The sequence below is a fragment of the Aotus nancymaae genome, unplaced genomic scaffold (genome assembly GCF_030222135.1).
Source record: "Aotus nancymaae isolate 86718 unplaced genomic scaffold, 86718_ANA_hifiasm-v0.15.2.pri h1tg000011l, whole genome shotgun sequence".
Classification (NCBI taxonomy): domain Eukaryota; kingdom Metazoa; phylum Chordata; class Mammalia; order Primates; family Aotidae; genus Aotus; species Aotus nancymaae.
Window position 1 is genome coordinate 12,897,345 of NW_026988422.1, and position 21,410 is coordinate 12,918,754.

General features: G+C 40.3%; 2 protein-coding genes and 1 long non-coding RNA gene across 6 annotated transcripts in view; 1 reads left to right on the forward strand and 2 right to left on the reverse strand.

Moving 5' to 3' along the window:
• LOC105723075 (uncharacterized) overlaps positions 1 to 21,410 on the reverse strand; it is a 304,135-nt gene that overhangs the window by 215,561 nt on the left and 67,164 nt on the right. The gene's annotated exons all lie outside the window — the stretch shown is intronic.
• The window catches only part of CD96 (CD96 molecule), a 97,104-nt gene that overhangs the window by 29,632 nt on the left and 46,062 nt on the right, over positions 1 to 21,410 (forward strand). For both annotated transcript variants that reach the window (XM_012460943.2, XM_012460942.3), the window contains exons 5-7: positions 3,656 to 3,711; positions 17,463 to 17,553; positions 20,032 to 20,220. In XM_012460943.2, coding sequence (XP_012316366.2) covers positions 3,656 to 3,711; positions 17,463 to 17,553; positions 20,032 to 20,220 — 336 coding nt within the window. The remainder of the gene's footprint in view (positions 1 to 3,655; positions 3,712 to 17,462; positions 17,554 to 20,031; positions 20,221 to 21,410) is intronic.
• On the reverse strand, positions 10,050 to 13,902 carry ZBED2 (zinc finger BED-type containing 2). The gene has a single exon (XM_012460944.3). The coding sequence runs from the start codon at positions 12,826 to 12,828 to the stop codon at positions 12,172 to 12,174; it is 657 nt and encodes a 218-aa protein (XP_012316367.2). The 5' UTR covers positions 12,829 to 13,902; the 3' UTR covers positions 10,050 to 12,171.

Sequence of the window (21,410 nt, forward strand, 5' to 3'; positions counted from 1 at the left end):
ATATCCTGGTGACCACTATCTTATTTACAACTTTAATGTTTCTCGGAATACTGGAAATCTCTTTAATTATAACTGCCAAAGTTTAATTGCTTAGTTGTCTAATTGTCTTAGTTGCTTGCTTGAGCAAGGTGGAGCAAGGTCAGTGAGAAGAGGAAAGTGATAAATATAGCCCCAGGGAAACTGCAAAAGTTCCTCCCCTGCCATCCTGCCAAGGCCAGCTGGGGTGAGACCATTCAGGTCCAGCCCTTCCAGCAAAGGAGCCTTCAGGAATGGCCTTCTGAACCTGCATTCTCAGGAGTGTGGAGATGAGCTGTGAAATTCACTGTGGCCTCACTCAAAATGCAGAGTATGTGCAGGGTGCAAATTTAAGGAGGAAACATTAAAATTCCATTTTCCCCAGTGGTACAAGCAAGTACCACTAATTAATAAACATCATTAATAAACAGAAGCCCCTGGCTTTGGATGTTTTTCCATTTTTTGTGACAAAGATCTGTATTTTTTATAAAGTCAATTTTAAAGGAAGACAAAGAGAAAAGCAGTGAGGCGGACAGGCAATTACTTATTTTTGAAAATAAGATAAAGAGAAAATAACTTCACAAACCTACGGACACAAGCTGCTAGATTGTTCTTCAATTCTCTAAAGGACTAGCATGCAAAAAAAACCATTGTTTTTACTTGGAATCATATTGCCTTATTATTGGCAGTCATACAATTTAGTATTTTGAAGAAAACACAAAACCCCTCCCCGCTGGTTTTGGGTTCCCCTTAAGTAAAACATTGAGATAAGGATTTGAGTTAATTTATGTGAAAGGCCATCCTGGAAAACATCGGAAAAGGAGTGAGAATGAGTGAGGAAAGGGAAGGAGGATAATGTACACTAGTATGTCAGTTACCACCATAGGTTTAGAGCTCAATTTCACTGGGAGACAGCATAGGACACACATCAGTTATTCCACATGGAGGGCAAGAAAACTGGGTTCTTCATCTGTTATCACTATTAACTCTCTGACTCCCAGGTTTTACTACCCATGGACTAAGTGTGCTCCCATAATCTCAATAAATCGTGATGCAAAGATGCCAAGTGGCTGGAGCAGGCACTGACAGCATCTATGACTACAGGTTTAGCATTCTTACCACTGAGTCATAGAAGGCTGTTCTGCTATGCTCAATAATTTACTAGAAGCCTCTGTATTCAACATGATGTACTTAATGTGTGGTTGGTGCTGGGCGCTGTTAAGTGCTAGAGATGAAGACATGGATAAAATACTGGCTTTGAGGCATTTAAAATCTAGTAAAACAACAAAATCACTGAAATATTTCCTGATTTTTCCTAGTGCCAAGCAACCAAACAAGAGTCAAATATTTCTCTGCTCCACTTCAGGGACCTTCATACTGAGACTTTATTTCTAAGCTACTTTAGTCCATTCTCATGTTGCTGATAAAGACATACCCAAGACTGGGAAGAAAAAGAGGTTTAAGTGGACTTACAGTTCCATGTGTCTGGGGAGGCCTCAGAATCATGGCAGGAGGAGAAATGCACATCTTACATGACAGCAGCAACAGAAAAATGAGGAGAAGCAAAAGCAGAAATGCCTGATAAACCCATCAGATCTCATGAGACTTATTCACTATCATGAGAACAGCATGGGAAAGACCAGTCCCCATGATTCAATTACCTCCCACGAGGTCCTTTCTGCAACATATAGGAATTCTGAGACATACAATTCAAGTTGAGATTTGGGTGGGGACACAGCCAAACCATATCATTTCACCCCTGACCCCTCCCAAATCTCTTGTCCTCACATTTCAAAACCAATCATACCTTCCCAACAGTCCCCAAAAGTCTCAACTCATTTCAGCATTAACCCAAAGTCCAAGTCCAAAGTCCCATCGGAGACAAGGCAAGTCCCTTCTGCCTACATAAAATCAAAAGTAAGTTTGTTACTTCCTAGATATAATGGGGGTACAAGAATTGGGTAAATACAACCATTCCAAATGAGAGAAATTGTCCCAAACAAAGGCCCCATGCAAGCCCAAAATCCAGCAGGGCAGTCAAATCTGTGCTAGCAGGGGTTCTTCATGAGAGTTCTGCTGCTGCAGCAGACTTTTGCCTGGGCATTCAGACATTTCCATACATCTTCTGAAATCAGGGCACCAAGTCTGTAGGCTGTACATAGCATGGAGACTCTGGGCCTGGCCCATGAAACCACTTTTTCCTCCTGGCCCTCTGGCCTGTGATGGGCAGGGCTGCTGTGAAAGTCTCTGACATTGCCAGGAGACATTTTCCCCATGGTCTTCGGAACTAACATTAGGCTCCTTGCTACTTATGCAATTTTCTGCTACCAGCTTGAATTTCTCCTCAGAGAGTCAGTTTTTCTTTACTATCACATAGGCTGCAAAATTTCCAAACTTTTATGCTCTGCTTCCCTTCTAAAACTGAATGCCTTTTACAGCACCCAAGATACCTCTTGAATGCTTTGCTGCTTAGAAATGTCTTCTGCCAGATACCCTAAATCATCTCTTTTAAGTTCAAAGTTTTACAAACCTCTAGGGCAGGGGCAAAATGCTGCCCAGTCTCTTTGCTAAATATAACAAGAGTCATCTTTGCTCCAATTCCCAACAAGTTCCTCATCTCCATCTGAGACCAACTCAGCCTGGACCTTATCGTTCATATCACTATCAGCATTTTTGTCAAAGCCATTCAACAAATCTCTAGAAGGTTCCAAACTTTCCAGCATTTTCTTCTCCTGAGCCCTCCAAATTGTTCACACCTCTGCCTGTTACCCAGTTCCAAAGTCGCTTTCACATTTTCGGGTATCTTTTCAGCAGTGCCCCACTGTACTGGTACCAGTTTACTGTATTAGTCTGTTTTCATGCTGTTAATAAAGACATAACCCAAGACTGGGAAGAAAAGGAGTTTCACACAGCTGGGGAGGCCTCAGAATCGTGGTGGGAGGTGAAAGGCACTTCTTACATGGCAGTGGCAAGAGAAAAATGAGGAGAAGCAAAAGCAGAAACCCCTGATAAACCCATCAGATCTCATGAAACTTATTCACTATCACAAGAATAGTATGGGAAAAATGAGCCCCCATGATTCAATTACCTTTCTCAGGTCCCTCCCACAACACGTGGGAATTCTGGGAGATATAATTCAAGTTGAGATTTGGGTGGGGACAGAGCCAAACCATATCATAAGCCTTTGGACATGTAGAATGTTCCTCTTTTCTCTCCCTCCCAACAACCCATCCTCCGCTTGCCCCACCAGTCTTCCACATTTCCAGTTTTACTTGACGCATCACTGATAACCATATCAAATCTTCCAAAAGCCTCCTCCTATCTTCCAAGGTTAGGTTAGAAAATTTATTTAAATGCTCTCTTCAAATCCTACATGTCCTCAATCATTATACTTACCTCGGTGTATTATAACTTTTAGTTTGTTCATCTGTATTCCAATGAAACTGCAAATTTCTTAAGGACAGTGAATATTATTTGTTCACCGTTGTTTCCTCGGCATCTAGCAAACTGCCAGACACATAGTGGGTGTTTAATAAATATTAATATTTGATGAATGAAGATTCTTTCTCATAGACACACACACATGTAGCCAGGTAGGATGGCAATCAGTGTCACTAACTATGTTTTATTTGCCTTTAAGCTAAACCAGAAATCCCTGTGATTGTGGAAAATAACTCCACGGATGTCTTGGTAGAGGTGAGTCACATTAAAGCCTTTGAAAATCTATAGCATTAAGTGCAAGGTGTGTCGGGTTTCATAGTTGCCAGGAATGTTCTCTCAAAGGACTTTACTCCTTGGCCCTTGACCAATTAACTGCTAATAGGGATAAAGGGAAGCTGAGTTGTTTCTAGAAAGTGAATGGGTATTTTTACTTTTCGACTAAGGGATCTCAGAATGTTTGATCTGCACTTTTAGTCCTTAAATTTCTCAGAAAAAAAAATAGTTATAATTGTTTAAACTTCTCTTTAATAAAAATTGAAGTGGATAGTAAGGACAAAGTAGGGCAGAAAGCTGTGTGAATCCTGGTGTAAGAATGAGGTTTTTGCTCAGCTGATGTTTAATTTGTTCTAATCCATTTCCTTTACCCACTTTTCCATTGTTTTTATGTCAAAATGCCAGGGTGAAATGTGTGCTCCTGTACTCCTGCAGAACCCTGGCTATGTCTTTGGTGGTAAAGAGGAAGGGCAGGAGAAAAAAGAAAGTTGAACAGGGACCTCTGACTTAACTTCTTCTGGGTGGTAGTTACCAGCCTCTAGTCACTAGGATCTAGACTTAACTTCTCATTCTTCCTCTTGTGGGCTGTGATCTTGGGCAAATTACTTCATGCCTTTGCAGTCAGTTTCTCCATCTATATGAAGTGAATAATAAGAGTATCTTCACATTGTTGCTGTTTTTAAAAAATTAAGTAACGTATGAAAAAATCTAACCACAATGTGTGGCATATATTGTTCAACAAACATTATTGTTCTTGTTTTTCTTGTTATTACTATTATCTGTGTTAATCAACTTTCTTGTGGTTTTATGACTTCAGCCAAGTTTTTCAAAACCCTATATAAAAAATATTCTCATTAATTATCTAACATTTCCCATTACATGTGGTGAGAGAAAATTATACTCATATTCTAGTTTCTCCTTGCATCAATAACATTAAATAACTTACAATCTCTGGTCTCACCGAATATCAGTCATTTAATTTGATAGTTGCATACAAATCATAGCTTAGATTCATTGAGATGGTTTTACATGACTATATATATATATACATATATATATATATCCTCCAAGTATTTGTATCTTTTGCCAGTTTCATATATTAGTCTCTTAGATAACTGCTTGTATTAGTCCATTTGCATGCTGCTGATAAAGACATGCCCAACACTGGGTAATTTATGCAAGAAAAGAGGTTTAATTGGACTTACAGTAGCACATAGCTGGGAAAGCCGCAGAATCATGGCAGAAGGCAAGGAGAAATACTTCATGTCTTAGATGGATGGCAGCAGGCAAAAAGATAATGTGCAGGGAAACTTCCCTTTATAGTAATCATCAGATTTCATGAGACTTACTATCACAAGAACAGCACAGGAAAGACCTGCCCCCAGGATTCAATTACCTCCCACCAGGTTCCTCCCACAACACATGGGAATTCGAGATGAGGTTTGGGTGGTAACACAGCCAAACCATATCAGTCCACCCCTGGACCCTCTCAAATCTCATGTCCTCACATTTAAAAACCAATTATTCCTTCACAACAGTCCCCCAAAGTCTTAATTTATTTCAGCATTAACTCAAAAGTCCACAGTCCAAAGTCTCATCTGAGACAAAGCAAATCTCTTCTGTCTATGAACCTTTAAAAAAAAATCAAAAGCAACTTAGTTACTTCCTAGATACAATGGGGGAACAGGTATTGGATAAATACAGCCATTCGAAATGGAAGATATTGGCCAAAACAAAGAGGCTACAGGCCCTGTGCCAGTCCAAAATTCAGTAGGGCAGTCAAATCTTAAAGCTCCAAAATGATCTCCTTTGACTTCATGGCTCACATCCAGGTCACGCAGATGCAAGATGTGGGTTCCCATGGTCTTGGGCAGCTCTGCCCCTATGGCTTTGCAGGGTATAGCTCCCTTCTGGCTGTTTTCACAGGCTGGCATTGAGCGTCTGCAGCTGTTCCAGGCATACGGTGAAAGCTGTCGGTGGATGTACCATTCTGTGGCCTGAAAGACGGTGGTCCTCTTCTAACATATCCACTAGGTGGTGCCCCATTAGGGACACAAGCTCTGGCCCTGTGACTTTGCAGGATACAGCCTCCCTTCTGGCTGCTTTCATAGGTTGGAGATGAGTATCTGCAGCTTTTCCAGGCACACATGAAAGCTGTCGTTGGGACTATCATTCTGGAGTCTGAAGAAAGGTGGCCTTCTACTCACAGCTAAACTAGGCAGTGGCCTAGTAGGGACTCCAACCCCACATCTCCCTTTTGCACTGCCCTATCAGAGAGGTCCTCCGTGAGGGCCCCACCCCTGCAGCAAACTTTTGCCTGGGCATTCAGGTGTTTCCATAAATCTTCTAAAATCTAGGCAGAAGTTCCCAAAACTCAATTCTTCACTTCTGTGCACCAGCAAGCTCAACACCACATGGAAGCTGCCAAGGCTTGAGGCTTCCACCCTGTGAAGCAACAGCCCAAGCTGCACCTTGGCCCCTTTTAGTCATGACTGGAGTGGCTGGGATGCAGGGCACCAAATCCCTAGACTGCACACAGCATGGGAACCCTGGGCACTATCCACAAAACCATTTTTCCTCCTAAATCTCTGGGCCTGTGATGGAGAAGCTGCTGCAAAATCTCTGCCATGCCCTGGAAACATTTTCCCCATTGTCTTGGTGATTGACATTCAGCTCATCATTACTTACACAAATTTCTGCAGCCAGCTTGAATTTCTCCTCAGAAAATGGGATTTTCTTTACTATCACTTTGTCAGGCTGCAAATTTTCCAAATTTTTATTCTCTGTTTCTCTTTTGAAACTGAAAGTCTTGAACAGCACCCAAGTTACCTCCTGAGTACTTTGCTGCTTAGAAATTTTTTTCTACCAGATATCCTAAATTATCTCTCTCAAGTTCAAAGTTCCACAGATCTCTAGGGTAGTGGTAAAATGCCACCAGTCTCCTTGCCAAAACATAACAAGTCACCTTTGCTCCAGTTCCTAATAAGTTCCATCTGAGACCACCTCAGCCTCGACCTTATTGTTTATTACTATCAACATTTTTGTTAAAGCCTTTCAACAAGTCTCTAGAAAGTTCCAAATATTCCCATAGTTTCCTGTCTTCTTCTGAGCCCTCCAAACTGTTCTAACCTCTGTCCATTACCAAGTTCCAAAGTCGCATCCACATTTTTGGGTATTTTTTCAGCTTCACCCCACTCTCCTGGTACCAATTTGCTATATTACTTCATTTTTATGCTACTGATAAAGACATGTCCAAGACTAGGTAATTTATACAGGAAAAGGGGTTTAATTGGACTTACAGGTACATGTGGCTGGGGAATCCTCACAATCATGGTGGAAGGCAAGGTGGCATATACCACATCTTACATGGATGGCAGCAGGCAAAAAGGGAATGTGCAGGAAAATTCCCCCTTATAATAACCATCAGATCTCATGAGACTTACTATCACAAGAACAGCATGGGGAAGACCTGCCCCCATAATTCAATTGTCTCCCACTGGGTTCCTCCCACAACACATGAGAATTCAAGATGAGATTTGGGTGGGGACACAGCCAAACTACATCACTGCTGATTATTATAATCCTGATTATGCAGCAAAAGATTTAATCATTTTTGTTGTGTCATAACTTAATTTCTAAGTTTATCAGTGAACTTCAATAGTTTACATTTCAAAAATAATCTAATTATACAGCTTTTCGTAGGTGATTTTGGTTTTTTTGTTTTTTTTTTTATTGTATTTTAGGTTTGGGGGTACATGTGAAGAACATACAAGATTGTTGCATAGGTACACACGTGGCAGTGTGATTTGCTGCCTTCCTCCCCTTCACCTATATCTGGCATTTCTCCCCATGATATCTCTCCCCAACTCCCCACCCCCCGCTGTCCCTCCCCTATTTCCCCCCAACAGACCCCAGTGTGTAGTGCTCCCCTCCCTGTGTCCATGTGTTCTCATTGTTCAACACCTGCCATATACACCATGGAATATTATGCAGCCATCAAAAACGATGAGTTCGTGTCCTTTGTAGGGACATGGATGAACCTGGAAACCATCATTCTCAGCAAACTGACACAAGAACAGAAAATCAAACACCACATGTTCTCACTCATAGGTATTTTTGTTTTTTATGAGGATCTCTAATAGATTCCTGGTGCCACTGTTTACAGGTAATATGGGCTCAATCCAGATATAGAACCATACATTGGATCCAAGAATCCCAGTTTAAAAAAAATAAAAATAAAGAAAAGAACAACTTTGCCCAATGCGCCACAAAATTTTCTCTTCTTTGCCCTTGCTTGCTTCACTGCTGACTAAAAAACCAGAGAATTCTTCTTCCTAGAGAATTAGTGAATAATCTTTCTCCAATCCCACACAACCAGCTACAGGACATGACTTGTCTATGAAACTTTTCAGATCTTGCCAAACATTAATAACTCCTTGCTCTAATATTCTTACAATCCCTGCTTATCTTTAATAATTTATTAACTCTTCAAAATCCTTTCACATACTTTTATCGTGTGGTGCTCCCAAAGAACCTCTGAAATACATAGGGCATCTGTCATTTACAGATGGGGCCTGAAAAGTCTAAACAACTGACTGAGTCACTAACAAGGGGCAGAGCTGGGATGCATATTTAGTGTGCCTGTATCCAGGTAGAATAGTATTATTATGATGGAAGGATATCATGCTTCAGCTTCAGATAGCACAAGTGTCAAATCCTAATTCAACTACTTAGCTGATTACATACATTAACTAGTTAACCCCCACGAGCCTCAGCTAACTCATTTCTAAAACTGGGATAATAACAAATACCTCACAAGGTTCTTAGGAAGATTAAATTCATGCACTATGGAGTACATGTCACATAGTAGACATTTCAGGAATATTTCTTCCCTAACCACTATTTATCCTTTACCCACTCTTTTATGTTCATAAATCGGCTGTGTGACTGATTCTAGCAGACACTGTGGAATAATTTTTTAAAACCCAGAACACAGACTGGGGAATCTGATAGAACTAGGTTTGAATTCTCTTCCAGCACTTATTAACTCTGGCCCCTAGGAACTCAGTTCCTTAACTTCCTCAACAGTAAATGAGGGCAATGGCTCCAACCTCACAAGGGTGACTTAAGGATCAAATGAGAGACTGTATGCAAAATACCTACCACAAGTGTTTGGTAGTGTTTCCAGTTCAACCACAAGTTGAACGGGCAACCAAAAGTGTTTGGTCTTGGCAATTTCCTACCCTTCCTTCATTCCTTAGAAATTCTTGAAGTCAACATGCACGTGCTACCTATTCACTACACTAGCTGCCTGCAGTGTGGAAATACTCCAGGGACTTGGTCAGTTTTGAGCTGTGTCTGCCAGTGTTACTAGTTAAACTTACAAAATTTATGGCTAATTTTAGTATTCCCATAAAATACAAAAGATCCAAGAGTATGATGCCCCTCAGATGTGGACATGCCACAGATGTCTAAGGAGAGTGTCCCACCTGTGAATGTTGTGTATTGTGCATTCCCAAAGCCGAGATTTTGCCCGGGCTCCAACGTGGCACACAGCTTCACTCCTGCACTACAATGAGAAGAGTCTTTAACGTAAATTTCAGGGCCCTTCCACATGGCAGGTTTTTGTATTAGAGCAAAAGATGTCAAACCAAAGAGCCCCTCAACTCACAGCTGATGATGTAGCATAAGAAGGCACAAGAGTGATGCATAAAAAACCCAGCATGTACTCAACAGTTCACGCTTTCCACAAGCCTCATGCGTCTCTCTTTTATGCTTGTGCTTTATACTTTAGCCCCATCATCTCCATGGGTCTTGTCTGTATCACTCTCTACCTTTGTTATGTTTGAAAGAAATTCAGGGGAAAAAATCTAAAGAAAACTTCCCACCATGAAACGTAGGAAACAAAAACAGTTTAAAGTTAAGATGACCACAAAGGAAGAGAAGCTACAATCATAATAACAATGTAAAACAGATCCAGAATCTAAAAACCACACTGATTGGCATCAGCAGAGCTCCAGCAGCTTTGTGCAGAATTTGATTAATCGTGTTTATTTGGTTTGGGTTTTGCAAAGCTTGAACCCTGTGGTTTCCTCAATCTTCTTAAGTCCCACTCCAAATATATGTTTTGTTTTTTTTTTTGAGACGGAGTTTCACTCTTGTTACCCAGGCTGGAGTGCAATGGCGCGACCTCAGCTCACTACAACCTCCGCCTCCTGGGTTCAGGCAATTCTCCTGCCTCAGCCTCCTGAGTAGCTGGGATTACAGGCAAGCGCCACCATGCCCAGCTAATTTTTTTTTGTATTAGTAGAGATGGGGTTTCACCATGTTGACCAGGATGGTCTCGATCTCTTGAGCTCGTGATCCACCCACCTCGGCCTTCCAAAGTGCTGGGATTACAGGCTTGAGCCACCGCGCCCAGCCTGGTTTTTGTTTTTTAAATGATTGGTATTACAGCCTCCTTTTTTTCCTAGCATGTTTTGCAACACAATAAGGTTCTGAGTCCAAATGTCCAGCCATCATCGCTTGCACTGGTGAGCACTTGAGCTTGCACCACAGATAGAGAAGGTTCTAAAAGGGTACCATACCTCTGTGAGGAGACCACATGACAAGTGAAATCTTTCCTAATCTAGAGTAGATCTCTAAATTTAAAAAAAGAACATTACAGGACTTCAGTGTAGCCTGGATATTTCACAAGTCTGGTGTTTGGACTTTTGTTGGTTCCACAAACAGCTCTTAGAGAAGACAGTTCTGGCAGTTAGGGCTGCCTAGCAAGTCTAGGAAGAATATGAGTGAACTACATAGGTCAGGACCAAAGGAGGCAAGACACCATTGTTTACACAAGGACATCCTCTCCTTTCAGAGAGGTTGGTGCCCACAAAGTACTTGGGCTATCTATGAGACAATGGGATGCTGTCTTTATCTATTCCTGTCTTCCCTAGCTCTTTCCCTACTCCATCCCCATTCCCAACTCAGGTTTGTTTTTTTGTTTTTTGTTTTTTTTTTTTAACGTGTGTGTTTGGCTGGGGGCTGGAGTTGCAGTTCTAGAGGAATGTATCTTCCATAACAAATGGCAAATGTCAGCTCCAGTGCAAAGGCAAGAGTAGTTTCCAGTTTGATTTTATTCTATTTCTAAATTAATATTTTAGGCATACTCTCAGCAGCCCAGGAAATTATTCTCTCCCTACAGAATGTTAGGATCTCTTTTTTCAAAGCATCTCTGAACATTTAAAGATAAACAGTTTAAAAAAATCAGAGAACAGTGGATTGGCATGCAGTTAGCATTTCAGAGGTATGAGTAAAATCTAAAACCTGCTGTTCAAATAAATAACTGGTCTGTGGCCACAAAACAAAAACAAGTTAACTCATTAAAATTGACCTCAGTATCTAAGAAAATGTACTCTATCCTTCCCTCACTCAGACAGTCATGTTCTCTTCTATTTTCATGATGAATTTTCCCTTGAGCACTCTCTTCCCCATCTTTGCATTTCTTCTCTACCCCATTTCTTTCTAAATTTCCTTCCTCTGTTCTTTATTTCTTCTTACTTCTTCTATAGCTCTGCCTTCTTTTTCATTCTGAGTTTCTTTCAGCTCTTCCTCACTAACTTCTTTTCCTTTGACAAAACTTAACATGAATTAGATTATATTTTAAGAATTTATGAATAAGTTTTTATATACCCTATACTGAATGTTTAAACCAGATGAGCTGAAAGGTTTTTCACTTTCCCTGCGCTAATTACACATTCATGAGTTTAAGCATTAGATTGTTGAAAAGACTCACAGGACTCAGACAGATTATACTGATGAAACAGATTTAATATAAGCAAGACAGCACATCACAGCAAAAACAGGAGAAAGATATGCATTGGAAGGGTCTAAAGATCTCAGGCTCACACTTCTTTGTCCTTCTACTTGCTGGGTCACACAGAACAAGTTTTGTATTCGTACTGGTGGTCTCGAAGCACCACCAGTATATGTGTTATGACCTCAGTCCAAGGAAGATTAAGCTCTGCTTCTGGCAGGGTATCTGCAAGTTAGCTGGTCACATGGGCACATTCCAGCCACCTAACCAGCCTCAGCCCATCAAAATCTTCAGCTCCACCAAAACTGAGTGCTAGGCAAAAATCTGATTATTTTGTTAAACAATGCTGACTGCCTGGTATATTTTGCCCTAAAACAACTCAGAGTTCTACTTTGGTAAAAGCCTTTATCTTCAGTAGGTACATTTTAGAGTTTCGGCCAAGGGTTAGCACAGCTCTAGGAACCCTGTAGATGAGCATTTGGTCAATTCGGACCTGCTCAGATTAATTCATACTGTGCACTATTTCACATAAAAGCAAAATGTCACTAAACTACTTTGCTTTACATTTGAGTTGAAACTAAAATGGCTCTTTTCTACAACTCTACAGTCAATGTTTGCAGAATTGATCCTCCAAGCCCAATTTAAACAAAATGGAAGGGATGTACTGCTGCAGGCAGCTCTTTATCCCGCTGGCATGCCTCCTTCTCAGCCCTCACCTTCCACTTCATCTCCAGGATGGCCCTTTCCACCTCCTCCAGGGCTCGCTCCCTTCTTTCCACAGCCCTCTCCCGCCACTCTACTGCCCTTTCTCTCCTAAGCACCTCCTTTTCCCTTTGGCTGGCCCACAAAGCCATGGCACCCACCTGCTCCAGCAGCCTGCCCCAGTCACCTTCAATGCCTGTGGGGAGCTGGGGCCTGTGGAGCCTTGGATCCGGGTGCTGCCCAGCCTGAGCATGGCCACTTTTCTCCAGCTCTTCTCTGTGCATGCTTTTCAGATGCTTCCACAGGGCTATGGTGCCCACGTTGACCCCAGGGCCACGGCTCACCTGCCTGCCACATAGGCAGCAGGTGGCATATTGGTTGGGATGGTGCCCAGCACGAGCAGGAGCCAGGTGGAAATACTCCCATGCCTCAGAGAACCGGGTCCCCTTGTTGTGGGGCATTGGAGTGGGCATAGCACTCACAAAAGGGCCAACCACTTCTCCTGTCTCACTAATCTCTTCCTCCTCCTTCATCTCTAAGTCTCCTTTTGCCTTCATCATGGTTCCCTCCTCTTCCTCCTCTTCCCGGTTCATCATGTCTTTTCTTCTACACTGTTCTTTATGATAGGCCGAGATGTGAGCCAAAAGTTTATTCGAACCACAAGATTAAATGTATATTTGGGAAGAGACTATGGTAACGCTTGGGGATTCACAATAATGGCCAAAGTCTGGCCACACCTGGATGGTGTGATGTTTCTTTCTTTCTGCTTCACTGGAGAGTCAGGAGTGAGTCAGATACAAGCAAAACGGCCTAAGAGTGCATTCCTTCCATGCCCCAGATACTTACTTATCCTCCCTTGACTAGGCCAGAAAGGCAAAACATATCAGTTCCTGTAGCAAAGGTATTCTCTGGTCAAAAATTACAAAGCTCTCTGATGAACTCAGTGTTCTCTGCATCAACCACAACAGGTATTTTTGAATATTGAAAATTTGAGGTTTGCTTGTTTCTCCTTTTGGTTGTTTTCACTGTTTCTGTGCCTCTTATTTTCTACAAATGCATTTTGGAGACAGGAGAAACAGCCTCAGGGTTCAGGGTTTTCAGGACCAACAGGGCTGGGGCCTCACTGGGTCTTATTCAGAGTAGGTAAAAGCAAACACAGGCAGATGCTGATACAGAAGACAGTCTTGCTTCCTAAGAATTGTTGCAACAAGCAATCCAGAGTAGACAAAGCCTATGAGGATCTGGATAAGAAAGTTCCCAATTCAAGGTCAGCTTGTCCTTAGAGGCGTCTCTCGGAGGCTGGGAGTCTAAGAAATCCAAACAGTAAGCTCAGCTCTTTCAGCAGAAGGAGCTGGAATGCTCAGAGGAGAAGGTGGAGCACATCTTCACAGACATGGTGTTGCCTGGCTGTCCTTAGCAAGCAGCTCACCATACCCTACCTTCTCCAGCAGGATCACCTGCAAAGCCAACAGTCAATAAGACCTTCCTGAAGCACGTTACCCCAGATGTTTTGCTCTTTACCTCATTTTAAAGATAAATACGTAAATGGAAAATCATATTGCATTTTTTTTTTTTTTGAGACAGAGTCTCACTCCATCACCAGGCGCCAGGCTGGAGTGCAGTGGCATGACCTCGGCTCACTGCAACCTCCGCCTCCCAGGTTCAAGCAATTCTTCTGCCTCAGCCTCCCAAGTAGTTGGGACTACAGGCGCGCACCACCACGTCCAGCTAATTTTTTTGTATTTTTAGTAGAGACGGGGTTTCACCATGTTGGCCAGGATGATCTCGATCTCTTGACCTCGTGATCCACCCACCTCGGCCTCCCAAAGTGCTGGGATTACAGGCGTGAGCCACCACGCCCGGCCCATATTGCATTTTTTAAAAGGCTGACCTCTCTCCTTTCTTGAGTCATTTCTTGAATGAATGAGAGTATTATATAATCAAACTTTGCAATCCTAAACAGTTAGGAAACTTCCCCCTAGCCACAAGCGGGTACTTACAAGCAGGCAAGGCTCTGGACTTCTCTGGTCCTTCCTGTGCAGAGTGAATGCACTCCTGCACACCTTGGATGGCTATTAGCTGACTCCCACCCAGAAAAGGAGGGCACCTCCAGTTCTGGTTTCCTCCCACTTCTAGGGAAGCATTGTTTCCAAGTAGGTATGTCTGTGCCTGTCAGGTTTTTCTGCAACACTTAGACACAGATGCAAACCTTTTCTCCACTCCCTCCACCACCAAGAAAAGGATATTCCTGGCATATGTCATGCAGCAAAACAATAAGTCAAGCACCTACAAGTCTTAGTTCTCTTTTCTGATGACTAGATTATCTAGCCTCTCAAATAAAGAAAGAATGGGGAAAAAAAGGAAAATAAATAACTGGTCTGTGGCCACAAAACAAAAACAAGTTAATTCATTAAAATTGACCTCAGGATCTAAGAAAATGTACTCTATCCTTCCCTCATTCAGACAGTCATGTTCTCTTCTATTTTCATGATGAATTTTCCCTTGAGCACTGTCTCTCTTCCCCATCTTTGCATTTCTTCTCTACCCCATTTCTTTCTAATTTCCTTCCTCTGTTCTTTATTTCTTCTTACTTCTTCTATAGCTCTGCCTTCTTTATCATTCGGAGTTTCTTTCAGCTCTTCCTCACTAACTTCTTTTCCTTTGACAAACCTTAATATGCAATAAGATTATATTTTAAGAATTTATGAATAAGTTATTATATACCCTATACTGAATGTTTAGGAAAATGTATACATACAGTATAATATATGTATTACATATATATTCTGTATGTGTATGTGTATATACACATACATATATATATTATATATATACTGTATGTTATATATAATATGCATAATATATGAGTATGTGTATACATATTTAGGTTGAGAAGGAAAACCTATCAAGAGAGATAGGAAGACTCTAAAGGTGTCAATAGAAGAAAAAAAAAACTTCCTGTTGTTAAAAAAAAAAAAAAGATAGAAATGGCATAGCAGACCAGCCACAGTGGCTCATGCCTATAATCCCAACACTGTGGGAGGCCGAGGCAGACAGATCTTTTGAGGTTAAGAGTTTGTGGCCAGCTGGCCAACATGGTAAGACCCTGTCTCTTCTAAAACTACAAAAATTATCCAGGTGTGGTGATGCACGCCTGTAATCCCAGCTACTCAAGAGACTAAGACAAAAGAATCATTTGAACACGAGAGGCAGAAGTTGCAGTGAGCTGAGATCATGCCACTGCACTCCAGCCTGGGCAACAGAGAGAGACTCAGTCAAAAAAAAAAACAAAGAAAGAAAAAAGAAAAAGAAATGCATAGCAGAAAACATGTAAAGGTTGACAGTTAAATTAAAATGAAAGAAAAAAAATATGGGGGAGACATTCAAAATAGGAGTGAGACTGGGTGGAGTTTAGAATATGAATCACATTGCTAAACCAAATCTTGGCACACAGAGTATAGAGATAATATAGAATATTTGAATCGTTTCAGAAAATCTTAACTTAGAGAATTCATGAAAGTCAAATCTTTTCAACATTTTTAGAAGTTAACAAGAGTGTTCTTCTCTGAGCCAGCTACCTTTGTAAAATAACACTCTCACTTACTCCTGATATTACCATATTGTCAGCTTTTGGTCAGTTAACTAAAGATAAAGGAAATGAATCATGAGAATGGTTAATGTCACTGGATTAATGCAAACCTTTGTATCTTTTTCTTTTTCTTTCTTTCCTTTTTTTTTTTTTTTTTTTAACATTTTACCTCCTATACCTTGTAATCTTTTCTTGGCCAACTGGAGATAAAAATCATTCTTTGGCATCTACTGAATTAAATAAACTGAACACTCACCTTTACTTAATAAGAATACATTTTAGAGGATCTGATTTGACTTTTAATTTTTTAGTGGAGAGAATAGCATCCCTTGCCTGTATATGTATTCCCATTATCTGGAAAAGCAAGTGTTGAACAAATGGGAATACTGGAGCTATGGTGTTTGTCACCCAGCATCTTGGATATGCTGGACAACCCCCTCTGAAATTCTCTTGTTTCTTTGGGATTTCTGTAGCAATGTACTGAGAAATGGTAAACCTCAGTAGCATTTGACCAGGAAAATGTTATTTGGCATTCTTGAGTTTGGTTTCTCAGCTCTATAGGTCCAGACTTCTTGGGAGCAACTAGTCTGTGGATAGGCACACAGATCATCACATACATCTAATTGTTCTTTACATGTTAACTAGTACATTCATTAATTGTGGAAAATATCTGGGAACTAAGAACTATGGCTGGTCATATGTAAAATATATACAACTCGTGATGAGAAAACAAGTACTTATAAATGGAATTACAGTTTTGAAGAGTCTCAGATAAAACAATGGGAAACCAATAATTCTCATTGGATATTTTCACCAGGCTGTTAAAGAAAGTATCATCCCCCAAAGAACAAACATAGTATTGAAAATAAAATATAACTAGCCCTGTATCTAAGTTCTTTGTTTTCATAATACAGCTACTTGTTTCATTTTTTATTTCAATTCAATTTTTATTTAAAAATGTGTTGGACTGAGATTAAGGAGACATCATTTCTAATTGTCCCATTAACTATTTTCCACTTCCTTGAACCACTGAGTGCTTGATTTTTCCATCTGTCAAATGGCAAAAATAAAGCATGCCTTACTTATCCTTAAGATTAAGCCAATAAATTTTTTAAAAAACATTGAGAAAACTCTTTAAAAGTAAAAAGCAGGATATTTATATTAAATGGTTTCTGTAGCTGTTACAAATAGTGTCTTACATTATTTGGGGAACAGAAACACCGTGTAGACCCCCTTGAGCTTTTCGTCTAACAGACTGTTCTTCTCTGGCCTCTGTTTGTTATAGCTTCTTCCTTCTATTCTTTGCTTTCCATTTAGCATTATTTTATTCTGCCTACACAGAGGTAAGATTTCTCTTTTACAGAACCCAGAATCCAGACTTGGAACATTAGCATAGTCCTAGATCCTTAAGTTGACCTAGGAGTATAGCCAGAAGTTTATAACATCTCTATAGGAGATAGCCCATTTATAGTGCACATTCTAACACAACCTATATGAAAAGTAGACACTGCCTTCTATTTATTCAGTTAAAAGTGGAGAAACTCTTTTTTGCCAACTTATGTTATATGAATGTTAGTAAGATGTAAGGAGTACCAGTTTCTTCAGAATTTGCAAATAACCCTTTTTCTGTCTTTACCGTAGAGAACATTTACCTGCTCACTAAAGAATGTATTTCCCAAAGCAAATATCACATGGTTTATAGATGGACGTTTCCTTCATAATGAAAAAGAAGGTAAGGAAATTAATCAATTGAAGTAAGTTAAGCACAAAAAGAAAGAAAACAGAGAACATTAGACATTGTCACTGCCCAAGTTGATCTTGGCATTTAAGAATAATTCTCATTCCAAGAAAAACATTATTCTGCCTACCAAATGTCATTTTCTGATGCTTCATCTGGCTCTTCCAAGAGGGTGGATATAACATTTTCCAGAATGAAAGAAATACAATTGATTTAGACAAATAACATCCAAACATTTTATTTAACTATTAGTAAAAGAAATATATGAGGACAAAAAGTTTAAATCTACATACATTTATTAAAACATTTTCTGTCTTTATAACATAGCTACCTGTTTTTCCATGTCTTTCTTATTGCGATACAATGTGTTCAGTTACCTTAGCACCACTGCTTCAAATCAGTCAATAAATAATTTCTACCTTTTCATGGAGGATCTAGGGCAGGTGTTAGTGGAGCACTAGAGGAAGCGTATGTAAAAGAGTTGGCTCCTTGACAAGGCACATGCTCCCCAGGAGGATTAAAAGTTCCTGGAGGAGGAACACACATCAAGACAAGCTCAGATTATAATTCACAAAGCCTTTTTTTAGATGGAGTCTCGCTCTGTCACCCAGGGTGGAGTACAGTGGTGTGATCTCAGCTCACTACAACCTCCGTTTTCCCGTTTCAAGTGATTCCCCTGCCTCAGCCCCCTGAGTAGCTGGGACCACAGGTGCATGCCATCACACCCAGCTAATTTTTTGTACTTTTAGTAGAGACAGGTTTTAACCGTGTTAGCCAGGACGGTCTCCATCTCCCGATCTCGTGATCCACCCGCTTTGGCCTCCCAATGTACTGGGATTGCAGGCCTGAGCCACAGCGCCCAGCCCCAAAGCCACATTTTTATAGGTAGTAACCATGACAGCTTCTACCAGAATTACCTCAGCTGCCCCTGCCTGAACAACAGCCATTCTCCTTTCTTCTGAGTCATTATTCCTCAAAGTTCAATCTGTCTTCAATAAACTGAGTCACACAACTCTCTGAATTATTTTTAAGTGATAAAATTGAAAGCTTATATTGATGAATGTATTGATCACTTGATGCATTTTGAGACTATTACTGGTTGTATTAGTTTAAAACAACAGTTCACCCATAACAATGACAGAATGCAATTCTAAAAATACATGTTAGAAGTTATTGTAGGCCTGGCGCAGTGGTGCACGCCTGTAATTCCAGCACTTTGACAGGCCAAGGCAGGCGGATCACCTGAGGTCAAGAGTTTGAGACCAGCCTGACTAATATGGTGAAACCCCATCTCTACTAAATACAAAAAATTAGCCGAGTATGGTGGTGGGCACTTGTAAGCCCAGCTACTTGGGAGGCTGAGGAAGGAGAATCGCTTGAACCCAGGAGGCAGAGGTTGCAGTGAGCCAAGATCGTGCCATTGCACTCCAGCCTGGGCAACAAGAGCAAAACCCTGTCTCAAAAAAAAGTTATTATACATATATTATCCTATTAAATAAGCCCTGCATAGGAAAGCACCCAGATTTGGTGTGCCCATTATTCCCAAACAAGAGGCTAGATGGTGTGGTCAGAATTGCACTGGCACACAACTGCATTTAGCTGTTACTTTGGTAAGTAATTACATCAGAATTGGTGTTAAGAATCTTTAATGTGAAAAAGCTGTGAGTATCCAGAAAATTCTGACATAGACTGATAGTTGGTTTTACATTAATTTTCTGCTTCCTGGTATGCAATTTGGAGGTTGTACTGTCTTAACAGTTTAAAACAGAGTTTGATTCCTAAAGAAGACTCACAGGACCCAAAATGGCAATTCTTACAAATCTACAGCTTATTTCAAGAAGAGAAGACAACATATCAAAAAGATAACAATATGCATCGTATTCTATCCTACACTTACAGAGAGGAGTCCAGAAAAGTCAGATATGAGCTCCTTCGTCTTCCCTCTCTAAGGGCCACAGTGAGACACACATCTTCTCTCAGATCAGGGACCACTGATACATACACAGAACAGCTCAGAAGTGGGAAGTCCAAAACAGAATCCCAACTGAGATTGCTTTCTATTTTACTGGTCACCTAGGTATATTCCTGCAACATAACCAGACTCCACAGCAGAGCTCTCCCAAGGTCTAACTTAGACTAGGTGTGAATTATCAGTCTCACAGTTGTCAACAAACAATGCTGATGAGCTGGGATAATCTGCCCCAAAACATTTTGGGAACATGGTCACAAATAAACCAACACTATTAATTAATATGTTTATACCCTGACCGTGGATCAATGACATGCAGGAACTTGAGCAAACTGCTCAAGTTAATTCCAGATTTGCTGAAACTGACCCTCACATCAGAGAGGCTGTCATTTGACCACTTTAGACTCTACATTACCATAAAATGATCATGTCATGCCTTGGCATTATGGTATGGCTCATACATAAAATGTTAGTGACTAACCATGTTCTTATCTGTCTTGTAGGAATATATATTACTAATGAAGAGAGAAAAGGCAGAGATGGATTTTTGGAGCTGAAGTCTGTTTTAACAAGGGTGCATAGTAATCAACCAGCCCAATCAGACAATTTGACCATTTGGTGTATGGCTTTGTTTCCAGTTCCAGGAAATAAAGTGTGGAACATCTCATCAGAAAAGATCACTTTTTCCTTAGGTGAGTTGTCTAATAAGATCATGAAGGATTGGCCAAGACTGCCATAAATCCAGAACATCTTTGATGGGAACAAGTAGAATACTTATTGCTTCTATCATGTTTTAATCTCAGAAAACTTTCTACATAAATCAAAACTATTTAAGTTATCAAACATTTTTGACAAGTAGGACACCAACGAAAAGAATTCTTCAAAAAGAAAGAAAATAGTTGATTCCTGTTTTCACAAAGCATTTCTGCTGACTACAGCAAATTTTCTGTTCAAATTTTATTCATCATAACTCTTAAATAGCTAGAATTTTTGTTAATCCATAACATAATGAAAATTAATACTAATACTGATGATCAAGAAAGATTTAAAAGACCCTAAAATTCCTTCTCTGCCATTAAAAACATTCCATTGTATACAACATATATACTTTTAAAACTTAGGAATGGATAAGACATGTACAATAAAAATATCATAAAAATAGGGATTGTATCTTAATAATTGTGGTATCCCTAGGTTCAATCACAGTATTTAGCACATAGAACACTTCTATGACTTGAAAACTGATATATAGGATTACTCTAGTTATTACATCATTTGACTAACCAGAACATTTACTACCCTGAACCAGGTGAAATAATGGAGATTTTACTACATAACTGATGAACTAATACCTCAATAAACACATTGACAACAGATATGCCGAAAGAAAAATAGAAGTAATGACAACTGTCAAATATTCATATTTAAGAGTAACCTTATAAAATGCAAATAGATTTGCAAATCATTATTACAACTCTATAGGAGCATTAACCTCTTTAACCACATCCTCTTTTCAGAGATATCATAATCTATAACATACTCATAAAAACACAGAATAATTTAAGAAAGAAACAGTTTCTCTTTCTTCCAAGCGCACCATCCGCATCTTGGGTTCTGCCCAGCTCCTTCACGAGTGCAGTGGCTGGTCATAAAGAAGAGTGTATACCCAGCACAAATCTATCCCCACTACTCAGAAGCAGGTGTGATTCTGATGCTGGGGCAGTGGCTTCGCTCCCGTAGCCCTGCCTGTGTGTCTGGGTATGTGTATATGTATGAACACGTCATGCTGTGCACTTTGAGTTAATCATTCAGAAATTGTGATGTATTTACACTCAAACAGCCTTACTCAACTTTACCTAATTCCCTCAGGAATAAGACAGCT

What these genes read in the sequence shown, in the direction of transcription:
- ZBED2 (XM_012460944.3), bottom strand. Translation starts at nt 12,828, where the DNA reads ATGATGAACCGGGAAGAGGAGGAAGAGGAGGGAACCATGATGAAGGCA.